The sequence below is a fragment of the Aphelocoma coerulescens genome, chromosome 4 (assembly GCF_041296385.1).
Source record: "Aphelocoma coerulescens isolate FSJ_1873_10779 chromosome 4, UR_Acoe_1.0, whole genome shotgun sequence".
NCBI lineage: Eukaryota > Metazoa > Chordata > Aves > Passeriformes > Corvidae > Aphelocoma > Aphelocoma coerulescens.
Genome location: NC_091017.1, coordinates 70,747,887 through 70,760,538, shown reverse-complemented (window position 1 = coordinate 70,760,538; position 12,652 = coordinate 70,747,887). Strand labels below are relative to the sequence as shown.

Here is a 12,652-nt window from a genome sequence, read left to right as displayed (position 1 = left end):
AGCATGTAGATAAACAAACGTGCAACACAACCAGGTATTTAAGACTAAAACATGAAAACACCAGCATTGTATGACTATATCAAACAGGTTGCCAAACTTCATAAAATATTAGCAGGTTTACATGGACTTCTCAGCTCTGGAAAGAACAGAACGACAAATATTTACAAAACACACAAAAAAATTACCTTCCCTCTTTGTCATTTTCTTTCTTCTGTGAAAGACAGGCAGAATTTTACATTTAAATGAACATTTCTTTTAAAATCTGTACAGTTTGCTTCCAGTTGAAAACCAAGGAATACTAAATACAGATTTAAAGCTTGGTTTTGGTATTAACTTGTCCTTTTTTACCCCAAAACACCAAATGGTGCTTTGTCATAGTTTTATCATCTTCTGTTCTATTCTTACATGGCTTTCCCCCCTTAACAGTTTGTTTTGCTACATGACAGCCTTTATTTATCACATTATCCCTTCAGCAGATCAGATACTACCTCTTTGCTGGTGCTTTTCTTGTATTTGCATCTCATTAGCTCTGCTGCCCAAGACTCTCGTGCTGTTGGTGTTTTGTATCTTTGAGATACTTGAAGGCATAACATTAGCTATGACTTAAAAACCAAAGTAGTAGAGACTTGTCAATACCCAGTGATGGCCTTCTGTGACAGAGTGACCCCATCAGCAGACGAGGGAAGGGCTACAGGATGACATTTAGCTGCACTTCTGTAAAGCCTTTGACACAGTCCCTCAGAACATCCTTCTATGTGAATTGGAGAGAGATGGATTCAATGAATGGACTGTTAGATGGATCGGAAATTGGCTGGATGGGCAGATCCAGAGGGCAGTGGTCAACGGCTCAAATCCCGACAGACATCAGTGACAAGCGGCGTCCCTCAGGGGTCTCAACTGGGACCAGAATTACTTACTATCTTCATTCATGACACAGATGAAGGAATCAAGTGCACCCTCAACACATTTGCAGGTAACACCAAGCTGAGTGGTGCAGTTCACGCACCTGAAGGATGGGATGCCATCCAGAGGGACCTGGACAAGCTCAAGAAGTGGCCCACGGGAATCTCATGAGCTGTAACAAGACCACGTGCAAGGGCCTGCACCTGGGTCAGGACAGCTCCTGGTGTCAACACAGGCTGGGGATGAACAGATCAAGGGCAGCCCTGAGGACTTGGGGGTGCTGGGGGGTGAGGGGTTGGACACGACCCAGCCATGGGCACTCACAGGCCAGAAACTGCCCTGTCCTGGGATCATCCAAAGCACTGTGGGCAGCAGGTGAGGGAGGGGATTCTGCCCCTCTGTCCCACTCGGGTGAGACCCCTCCTGCAGAGCGACATCCAGTGCTGGGGTCTCCAGCACAGAAAGGACATGGACCTGTTGGAGCAAGTCCAGAGGAGGCCACCAAGATGATCAGAGGGATGGAGCACCTCTCCTATGAGGAAATGGCTGAGAGAATTGGGATTGTTCTGCCTGGACAAGAGAAGGCTTTGGGGTGACCTAATTGAGGCCTTCCAGTACCTGAAGGGAGCCTACAAGAAGGATGGAGAAGGACGTTTTACAAGAGCAGGTAGTAAGAGGAGAGATGGCTTCAAACTGAAGGAGGGTAGGTTTAGATTAAATGAAAGAAATTCTTTACTGTGAGGGTGGTGAGGCCCTGGCATGGGCTGCCCAGAGAATTTGTGAATATCCCATCCCTAGAAGTGTCCAAGGTCAGGTTGTATGGGGTTTTGAGCAACCTGGTCTAGTGGGAGGTGTCCCTGCCCATGGCAGGGGTTTGGAACAAGATGATCTTTAAAGTCCTTTCCAACCCAAACCATTTTACGATTCTATGAAATCTTTAGTAGAAAAGTGTTTAATCTGTATTTTAAACCCCACTGAATTTTGAAGCTAGACAGAGAAGCCTAAAATACCAGATATTTCAGATTATTACGGTAAACCAATCTGGATCACAGAGATTACACCTATAAGGTCATATTGTGTAGTAAGATGACTGACTTACTAAAACAAACAGTTTGTGTCACAATATACACATTTGAGAGCTGCTTTAGTCAAAAAAGGAAAGAAAATTTTCTTCTACTTGGTGACCGACAGTAACTAGAAAGTAAATACATTTATCAAGTTGATGAATGAGCCTATCCTGCAGCTATTCCATGTGTATGAGATTGCTTATTGTTCTAGCTAATGGGTCCATCATTCTGAAAATAATCTACAGTCTCCAACATTTCCCCTATGGTTAAGTTGGCATTCACAAGTATGTAATAGGGAGCAGTCACAGAAGTCTAATGTGATCTTCCAATTTAAAAATACCATCAAAAAGCAGTGATTAGTCATTGCCCAGGCAGCATGAGTAAGGAAAGGTCCACAAAGTTCTGGTTTGTAACTGAATTATCTCTTTTACTGATAACATGACTAGTCATTCAGAGGCAAGACCCAAATCTATACATATATATAAAGAAAAAATAGGATCTATCCACATATAAATTTTTAATCTAGTTCTCAGTAGAACCCCAGTATCTCCATCTTTCACAGAATATACCAAAGGAGTTGATATTAGAATGTGCCCAAATAAAGCAGCAACAATCTAGCAACAAAATACCTCCATCCCTACTTCTCTACTGTTGCAAAGGTGGAATATTTGCCAATTAATAACAGATGTACTGTAGTCTCAATAATAAATACAGCTAGTTAGAAGTAATCAACAAAGTAACTGTGTAAGAGGTTATGGTTAAAACAGACAAATCCCACTGACTTGTTGAAATATTCAAAAACACTCCCCCAATAGTTTTAGAACTCAAGAATGAATGAGATTAATTATTAAGCTCTCTTTTAAAACTTCCTTGATGCCTGGAGTCTAAAGGTGGCAATCCCTAAAAATAAGGACTCCATAGGGATTCAAACAGCTCTAGCTCTGTAAGCCTGATGATCATACCAAGCAACATAAAATGTATCAAAAGCTAAAATGAGCAGACAACAATATGAAGATCTGTCTGGGAAGAAGTAACGTGACTTCTGCAGAGGGAACCTCTTGGGAGCTCTGTGAAAGGGTCAAGAAGCTTGAGAAGAATAGTGAAGCATCTGTCAAGCCTCTGGATTTCCAAACAGGTTTTGTCAAAATACCTCATTAAAGGCTTTTAAGGAAACTAAGGAGCTAAAACATTAAGAGGGAAGGGTCTAAAAAGGATAAATAATTTTTAATCACAAAGGGAGAAGCTGTTAAACAATCACTTCTCAGAAGGGTGGGATGTCATGGCTGAGGTTCTTCAGCACCCTGGGAGCTTTATTTTTGTGTATGATCTGCAAAAACAGAGAGAGCAATGAGCTCTGAAAGGTTACTAACAATGCAAGATTATTCAGGGTAATAACCAGAACAGACTGAAGACCTGACCAGGATCTTAAAGTCTCAATAACTTTACTAAAAGGTAATAAAATGGTAAGACTTAACCGGTAAACACATGGAGAATAATTTTAGCATCAGATACAGAATGACAGCCTCTGAGATCACAAGCAGCATCTTGGGGCTTTAGCAGACAACTTCAAAAAGAACCTCAGCACACCACTTAGCAAAAAATCCCAAGTCAAATACCGGGAACCACTGAAAACCAGCAGAAAACAATTATGCCACTGTGCACATCCAGAGTTTGCTCATATCTTGAGTAATTGCAGTTCTGATTCACTTATTGCTAGGAGTAAATCGTATAACTGAAAACTTTTTAGGGCAAGAGAGAAGGCATGATCAAAGGTCTGTGGACAACTTCTGATCAAGTAGGCTCTGACTTTTCCAATCTGAAAAAGTAACCGCATAGACAAAATGTGACTTAGGTCTACAAAACCACAACAGGCAGGAAAGGCCAGACAGGAATCAGGAGCAAACAAAAGCAAGTGGGAACACAGACTTACAGAACTCTCTGTAAAAGGACAATTCTCAGATGAAGTTTTTAAACAATATTAATAGAGGCTGGACAAGTCAGTGGAGAAGTTAATACATCCACAAAACATGGGAGGCTGAAATAGTAGCTTATAGATACATAAAATTTTGTTATATTTTTCAGACCTGTTCTCAAAAATTTTATTTAACATCCTACCCAAGGTAAAAACTGGTAGACAAATAGTCTGAATTTTGTATAATTTATGAGGAAACTAATTCAAGACATTAATTTTTACATTCAAACACATTAAATTACTTTTAAGCAGTATTCCACTTGAAGTGTTGTAAAATCATGGAATGACAAAGGGATTTGTGAATAACGTCTTAAAATGAAGTTCATTCAGAAACACTGTTGTAAGGCCTTGAATATGATCACACTTGCAAGCCTAAGATAGTAAGTAGTCAGAATAATAAGATAAAATTTCCTTCTCAAAAGTCAAGTTTTGTGCATGCTAAGTTGTATTTAACCTGTAAAAGGAATTAGGTCCAGGACAAAGAACTCATGATTCTATTTCCACTACCAGTAAAATATTTCATAATTTAATTGGTACACTTTTTTCTGTATTTTCTGTATTTTTTGTATTTTCTGCCTTTATATTGTGGTTATGCTTCATGGTTCAAGCTACCGCCACTGTGTCATCTTGAGCTCTATGAACATAACAAAATGAGAGATCCTGCATCATACACACAAAGAAAGCCAGCTGTCACAGAAACACAGAGAACAAAGGTAACTCCTCTAATGTCTGCCCTCTGCTTCATGATATTAATACTGCAGGGAAACTGAGGACTCACCACGAAACAGGTTATCCTCTAAACAGTAAACCAAAATGAAGTCAGGTTTTCTACTGATCTCTGTAAGATCCCTAGTGTCTAATAAAAGTTGAACTGAAGCATGGCATTTGCTTTATTACAAGCATTAATTACATTATCTCCCCGCTATCAAGTTCCTTATTGTCATTAAATATGCAGAACCTTAACCCATGACCTCTATTCTTCTATCAGCTTTGGCTGAAGTGGTCCAATAGGCTTAGAAGCCACTTCTGCACTTTGTTAGGCTCCTTCAGCACACACACATTCACAGACAGATCTGTGCCCACAGGCAACATGGTCACATCAACCCCTTTCTCTCAAATGAAGCCAAGGTAAAATGTGTTTAGATCACAATTTAATCCCATGCACTGATGCAAAAGTTAACTTTTTAGTATTTGCCAGACACACTTTTCCTGTAAAACAGCAGAGTACAATGGAAGTAATGACCCAGGTACCATTAGCAGCAATGCCCTCTTGGATACGTTAAGCAGGTAATGTAACATTGATTTCAGTGATACAGAGACATTAGACGATTAAAATTCAGATGTTCTTCAAATCTTTTGCAGAAAAGCCAACATCCAATAAAAAGCTATCTGCATTAAAAAATAAATATGGGTAAATTCCTTAACCCTGCAACACTCTATTGTCCTTAAAATCGACATTAATGATGCACCAGTCACTGCAGTACAAGGACACAGGAATTTATGTACATGCAAATTACTACCAAGACATCAAGTTGCTCTTACCTTGAACTAGATCTTGACTTTACATCTTCCTTTGCTGTCCTTTCACTACTAGCATCTTCATTGTAGTCCATTTTTTTATCACACAGTTGTTTTCTCTTCTCCCATTTCTTCTGCTGATTTGAGATGCTTTCTGCTTCTCCTTGGGAGTCACTTTCTGCTCCTACCTGTGAACCTGAGGAATGTGCCAGGCACTTAGAGGAGATTGGCAGTTTTTGCTCTTCACTGCCAAAGTCTCTTTCTGCTAACAAAGCAGAAGTTTCAGGTTTTAATGGTTCCTGCTCAGGGACTGAATTGTCCAAGCTATCTACATGGTCCATTTCCTTAGACTTTACTAATGTGTATGAAGCATTTACAACACCTCCTGCAGAATGTTTAGCCTTTAAACCTTCAACACCGTCCTCCCTGCTGTCTTCACAGCTGCCACAACACACACAGGAATTAATTAGACAGTTTGTGGCAGCTATACTGAGTTTATGGGATTCATCCTCCTCCTCATTTGCTAATGGATTAGCAGATCCAGGAACACAACTAATAGCTGCTTCTGGGGTTGTTACTGGGGATTCTGAGCTAGAAGGAGATTTAGGATTGAATATTACAGTAGCAGATATTTTCATTCCCCCTGTCCTGTGAGCTATGACTTCCGCCGTTTCTGCGTCATCGGCATATGCATCCCAGCCATTGAGGTATAATTGTGAGTCTGGACCTTCTAGACAGCTGCATGAATTTGGAACTGAAATGCCAGACATCTGTTTTCCATCTTCAACATTATTATTATTGCTTAAGTCACCTTCAGCATCTTTTAAAAGCAAAGCTTCCTCTGTCTGATGGCCATTCTCATAAAGCAAAGCATCTCTATATTGCAGGTTCTGTTTTGAATCGTGGCAAGGGTTATTCACCCAAGCAAATGTATCACTTACTGAATCCAACCCAGCAAGAGCTTCTCCTGCTCCATCTAGGTCATCCATAAAAAAAACTCTGTCCTCTTCATCAGTTAAGTTGTCAAGATGGTGTCTTGTTGGTGAAGCTTCTGTGCTGGAACTATTTCTTAGGCTAGGTCTGTGAGCTGGAGACTGACAGATGCTTGGAGGGGAAAGCAGAGAAGACATTTCATCTCCAACTCTGTGTACCATCCTGTTCAGCTGCTCCAGCTCCTGCTCATCATACTGCATGGAACAAGCCAGCTCAGCCTCTGTGTTCTCAGCTTTTGCTGAAAGTTCCTTAGGAGGCAAAGCTGCAGTTATGCCTGGCGTAATGACAGAGGGTACTTCAGGATCTGCTCTGACAGGAAAATCTACATCTTGAGAGATGCAGAGGTTACGTTCCAGTGTGTGCAGTTCATCCTCGGTCAGTGTCTGAAGGAGATCCCTGAAAATGAAGAAATACACACATCACTTGTCATTTATAATCATGAGGCATTGATGTTACAGATTTTAAAAAAGCTTTTACTGTTAGTGCAGAAATCCAGAACTTGAGGGCACAGAGTACTTTCGGCTGTGTAATGCAAGCTGCATTTGGCATTTATATCCAGAGCATGTGACTACCAATGCCTGACTTTAAGATTACTCATGCAAATAGAGGGTATAAAATTACATACATGCTTGTAGTGAAGCCTCAAAATAAATCAAAACACACACACAAATGAAACTTTTCCCCTCCCCATCACTTATAGTGAAAATGTCACCCACAATTAGATTTATTTTGTCATTTTAATTTTTTAATTCACAAATTTGACTTTGATTAGCAAACCAATTTTCCATCCTTCAAGTTGATTCAGAAAATTATTCTGCAAAAGGGTACTGCAAAAGTTTCACAGCATTATACTGTCAGATGAAAGAATTCAATAAAATCGTAATATTGCTTATGTAACACTGGTATCTGGAAGCCTGATCACTGAAACAGGGATTGGAAGTTGGCTCCCTCCTGCCTCAAACACTGAACTCAGTGTTCTGGTTTTGACTGGCATAAGCCTACTTTTCTTCACAGTGGCTACCATGAGGCTGTGTTTTGGATTTGTGCTGGAAGCAGTACTGATAACCCAGGAATGTTTTGCTATTGCTGAGCAGGACTTAAACAGAGCCAAGGCCTTTTCTGCTCCTCACCCCACCCCACCCACGAGGAGGCTGGGGGTGCACAAGGAGCTGGGAGGGGACACAGCTGGGGCAGCTGACCCCAGAAGACCCAAGGATATTCCACACCATATATATGGCACCATGCTCAGTACATGAGGCAGGGGGAAGAAGGAGGAAGGGGGGGATGTTTGGAGTGGTGGCGTTTGTCTTCCCGAGTCACGGTTACGTGGGATGGAGCCCGGCTGTCCTGGGGATGGCTGAACACCCTCCTTGGGAAGTGGTGAATTAATTCCTTGTTCTGCTTTGCTTGTGTGTGGGGCTTTTGCTTTACCCATTAAACTGCCTTTATCTCAACCCATGTCTTTTCTCATTTTCACTCTTCTGCTTCTCTCCCCAAACCCATTGGAGGGGTGAGCAAGTGGCTGCATGGGGCTGAGTTGTCAGCTGGGGTTAAGCCACACCAGTTCATTAAGGAGTAAAGCTTCTGCATGATGTTAAGAACAAGGCAGATCTAGAAGCAAACACTGAGCAATTTAGTAAACTGTATTTTCTGTAGACATGCAGCATCTTCACTGTTACCAAGTGTCCTCAGTACTGCAGTTTAGGACTATGGGCACCTGAAATAAAAATGTTTTTAAGTGCTTGGTAACTTAAAAACAAATCCACAAGACACAGCAGCACTTAATTTTAGGTTTGAATTTGATTTACACTGTCCTTCTCAATTAGAAGCCACATACACAAATATCCTCTGTCAAGAACTGCTGCTATCATTTTCAAAGATCAGTAAGAGTATTTTAGCATAAATGAATGGATGGGAAAAGCAAAACCCGTTCAACAGAGGTTAGGAGGCCATTATTCCTCATGTGTTTAGGAATCATTTGTTAGCAGGTGACATACAGTTGGCATAATAATAATAATATGCACATATTAAAAGAATTCCCTTACAGGAGTAACTTTAGTGTGAGACTAAAAAAACAAAGAAACATTCAACATTTTGAATTTTTGAATCTTGATTTCCCATAAGTGGTTTACATTCTTAGCTTGTTAACTCAAAGTTCACAAGTACTACCAATTTTTCAAATAGCTCAAAAAACACATTACTACTATCTGACTTGTTGGGGTAACTTTATGATGTGTATCTCCTATCGCTTGCTTTATGCCCAGACATGAATTCTGTGCCTTTCTGTAAGGAAGAGAAGGGTGAGCCGGTGGAATTCTTTTGGCGCTTTGTTCAAAAACAGAGATAAGCTCGCTGGCTTCTCCTGCCCGGCTGCTCCACTTCTGCAGCAGGGAAGAGAGTGGCATCTCCCGCTTTCTCGTTAGCTTTTTGTTCATTAGCTAAAGCAAGGAGTTTCCCTGGAACTTCGGTTTCTTCTTCTTCTCTTCTGGACTGTTCAACAACACCAAAACATCGCTGGGAGACCTTACACCTCGGCCCGGAGGGGCCCAAGCTGACCCAGCTCTGAGAGGAGAAAGCCACACCCACACAAACAACTCTGAAATCTGCCCAGGTTTTCTCCACAGCGAGAGGTTCTATTATTTAGCATTATTCTTCTCCCGTGCCTGCGTGCATTGTGTTTGTTAAATAAGTAACTTTTTTTTTCTTTTTTCACTTTCCTCTGAAGAAAAATTCTTTCCAAACCTGGTGGGGGAGGGGTGGCTGTAACCTCCCTTCTATCAGAGGACATTCATTTCGGACGTTTCCCTTAATTTGTCTCAAACCGGGACACTTGTGCATCAGCTACCTGCATTTTGAAAAAGCTAACAGTTTAAATAAGCATGCTTAAGTCAGAAAAAAATTATGGCTATGTATATTCCACATAATTAGCATTTTATTTTTAAAAAAATCTTGCTTATATGAGTAATGTGACCCTGAAAAAAATTCTAAGCCTCGAGAAGTACCACCTTGTAAGAACAATTACACTACTGTATCCCCCCTTTTCACTGCTCACACTCTGTGACAGAGAAGTCAGAATTTCACAGAATCATTCCATACGCATCTTCAAACCCAAAGTTTGACAATTTTTTCAGTCATAAATGAGTAAGAAAGGAAAATGGGCAATCTTTGTTAGACCCACCTGCCTAGTAAGCTATAAACCAGTATTGCTATTTGGCACACTAGAACATTTTAAGTATCTATACACTCATTTCTTTTGTCTACATAGGATGTAATGATATCACCTTACTATTACTCGGAGCTTGTATTTAACCAGTGTCTGTAAGAGATTAAGCAACTTGAACCAAACCACTACAACACCTTAAAACCAAACAGACTGAGAATGGCTTAAGCTTTAAGGTTAACATAAATACAGTAGTATTATCATTGTTTATTTTTGAAATAACTATACCAATAGGATTAATAAAAACACAGAATAATATAATTGCTGCCATGAGGCTTTGTATTATGAATTTTCATTTTGTTAGTTTTTACAGAAACACTGATGTAGAATTTTATAAGCATAAACAAAGTAACATGAGATTTTAAAAACAGTTGGGAGTTCTCATTTTAAAAAAACACAACAAGAGTAAGCACACAAATGTAACAGTGAAGGGTTTAAGCCTGTCCCTCACATATAGTAAATAAATTGAGGATAGTAAATAAAGCCTGATTAAAAAAATAACAAGAACAAGAACAACAACCACCACCAGTGAAATCAGCAGACAGTCCTCATTGTCTTTTCAGGTGAGTCAGATCCACGCAGCCTTGGAAGAGTAACATAACCAGTTGAATTACATGTGGTAGTCTACCACTCCTATTATTTCAGTCGTGAAATAATCCTGCTTTAAATTCAAAGGGAATATGCTCATTTTCCTAATTCAAACACTGGAAATTTTGCTATTAACAAATACAGCTTATTCTAAAAGAGATTCAGGTAATTATCTTCATTTCTCTGGTTAAAAATTCCCTAGATTCACCAGCCATTTTTAAAGATGACAAACGTTTGGTCAACAGTTACCTTTTAGATATACTGTATATTAGATTCTACAGGAGTCACTGCCAACCTGCCATGTTGTAAAATGACTTGTTGTAAAATGAAGATACTGAAAATGAATGTTAACCAATATATGGACAGAAATGTGACATTTCACTACTAAAAAACTAAACATCAGGTGTCATCAGTAAATTGTAAGGTTTAATTAAACTGTAGCTACTTCAGGGGTTCATTTCCTTTTTGGTGAAGAACCTTTAACTCATTGTGCTCATATGGGCAAAAAGAATTTCTTCCTCTGCTTACACTATTCAGAAGCCACAGGTAAAGTCAGTTTCTGCAATCCACCCTGACAAGCAGCAGAGTGCCTTCTTCTCAGAGAGGTTTCAGAAAATACTGAATTTTAAAAAGTTCATGGTGAGGTTTCACCTGCTTTTACTCTTTTTGGCATTGTGTCACAGAAAGGCAATCTAGCTTTCAAAATACAAGGAACATTTTTCTTTCAGTGGTTACAGCTACTGGCACAAAAACAAAGCAAGTTCTTCAGATGTGCTCTGCCTGTTACAAGCAGTAGAAGAGATTTGCTCTGCCTACTGCAAAACCTGAAAACCACTGCGAAAATGAACATATTTTACTCTACTGCCAATATCCAGGGTACAGAAATGAGTTATTCAAACACATGAGGCCAGATGTCCATTTAAAGACAAGTTCGGCTAAACAGAGGACGAGTCCACCTTAATCCTGCACATTCTTCAAGCCTCCTCCGCTAACTTTGCTCCTATTCTGACTAGAATTTTAAACTGCCTTGTCAGAGAATAGCTTTGTTGTTATTGCCAGCCCATGCTTCAGTTCATGCTCCAAAGGAGCAAAACCAGCTGCCTCAATGGAGCTGCCACTGTAGGAGCCTGGAGCAGGTACACACACCCTCTGCACTCAGCTCTGCGCACCAAGTCCACAAATCTGTCTGACACATCCACGCTGAGAAACCAACACTGAGATATGTAACAAACAGCACTGGCACTCCATTACTGCCACAGTTTTGAATCAGTTAAAAGTTTTGAACACAGCCACCTTGGAAAGCTAGCCAGTTTTTCCCCAATCATTGTGCACACTCTAAAAGAACACAAATTTCATGCTGCCCTCACCCAATTCTTTAACACACAGCATGTATACTGCATTTTATTTCTAGTCAATGATACAGAAATGCTTCAGCATACTTAAAATGGTACAATCCTCTGATTCAGCACCCTGCACCACTTGAGGTGCAATTTGCTTGATTCTGCACCACCAAAAACCACAGGGACCCTGCCATCACTTGTAATGGTCCAGAAACAAGCATCAGGAAAGCAAGGAGCTCTGAAATACGGCAGAATTAAGGAGTACTGAAAAATTCCAAGTTTGCTGACTTTTGAAAATCTCTGTACAGCAGCCTCAGAAGTATATACAGCAGAGGTAGTATTTTATCACAAGAAGGTTCAGTGCCACAGGCACCTAAGTTACGTATCTATGCATAGAGCAGATGATGTGATTTGTATACTTCCTAAGCTGACTGCAGTAGTTTGGCAGAAGCAGTTCAAATGGCTTAGCTTCAAAGGCACAGAGGTAACACTACTATATAATTATGCATTGGTAGATGTATAAAGTACCAATGCTAATGTTTTACATATAAAATAAAAGTCAACACAAGTACCTGGCTTAGATATTAATTAAAACATTCAAAGCCATAATTTGCTGCTCGACCTTTCCAAAAACTAATCAAGAACCTTACTGCTTTTTCTCAGAGTCTCAACAATCTATTGTTTTCAAAGTTGTCAGCTACCAGGACACCAAAAATTTTCATACCTAATAGATATTTATCTTCTCTGCTAGTTCTGATTAAATTACGTGGATCAACATAATTAAATACAGTACTTATCTTTGCCTTATGGGTATTTTAGGACAATACAGTTTAAAACTTAATTACCTGTAACCCTACAAAATAATCAGCTCTGTATTCGATGTTACTCCATGAGCTATAATATTTAGTTGGCTAAAAAGTTATAGAACTTTACAGAGAAACTCACTGGGATGTGATCACATTCTGCACTAAGATGATGTTCTATATTCTTACAACAGGCACACAACTGCAATACAAAATGCAGCTCTTTCAACAGAAGACTTCTGAATCTA

General features: G+C 39.8%; 1 protein-coding gene across 9 annotated transcripts in view; it reads right to left on the bottom strand.

Annotated features, from left to right (window-relative positions):
• ZFYVE28 (zinc finger FYVE-type containing 28) overlaps positions 1–12,652 on the bottom strand; it is a 150,539-nt gene that overhangs the window by 38,328 nt on the left and 99,559 nt on the right. For 6 of the 9 annotated variants that reach the window (XM_069014601.1, XM_069014602.1, XM_069014603.1 and 3 more), the window contains one exon: positions 5,485–6,849. In XM_069014601.1, the coding sequence (XP_068870702.1) occupies positions 5,485–6,849 (1,365 nt within the window). Of the gene's footprint in view, positions 1–4,931; positions 5,332–5,484; positions 6,850–8,132; positions 8,171–12,652 lie in introns of those variants that run through there. The other 3 variants (XM_069014607.1, XM_069014609.1, XM_069014610.1) reach the window with 3 other exon arrangements.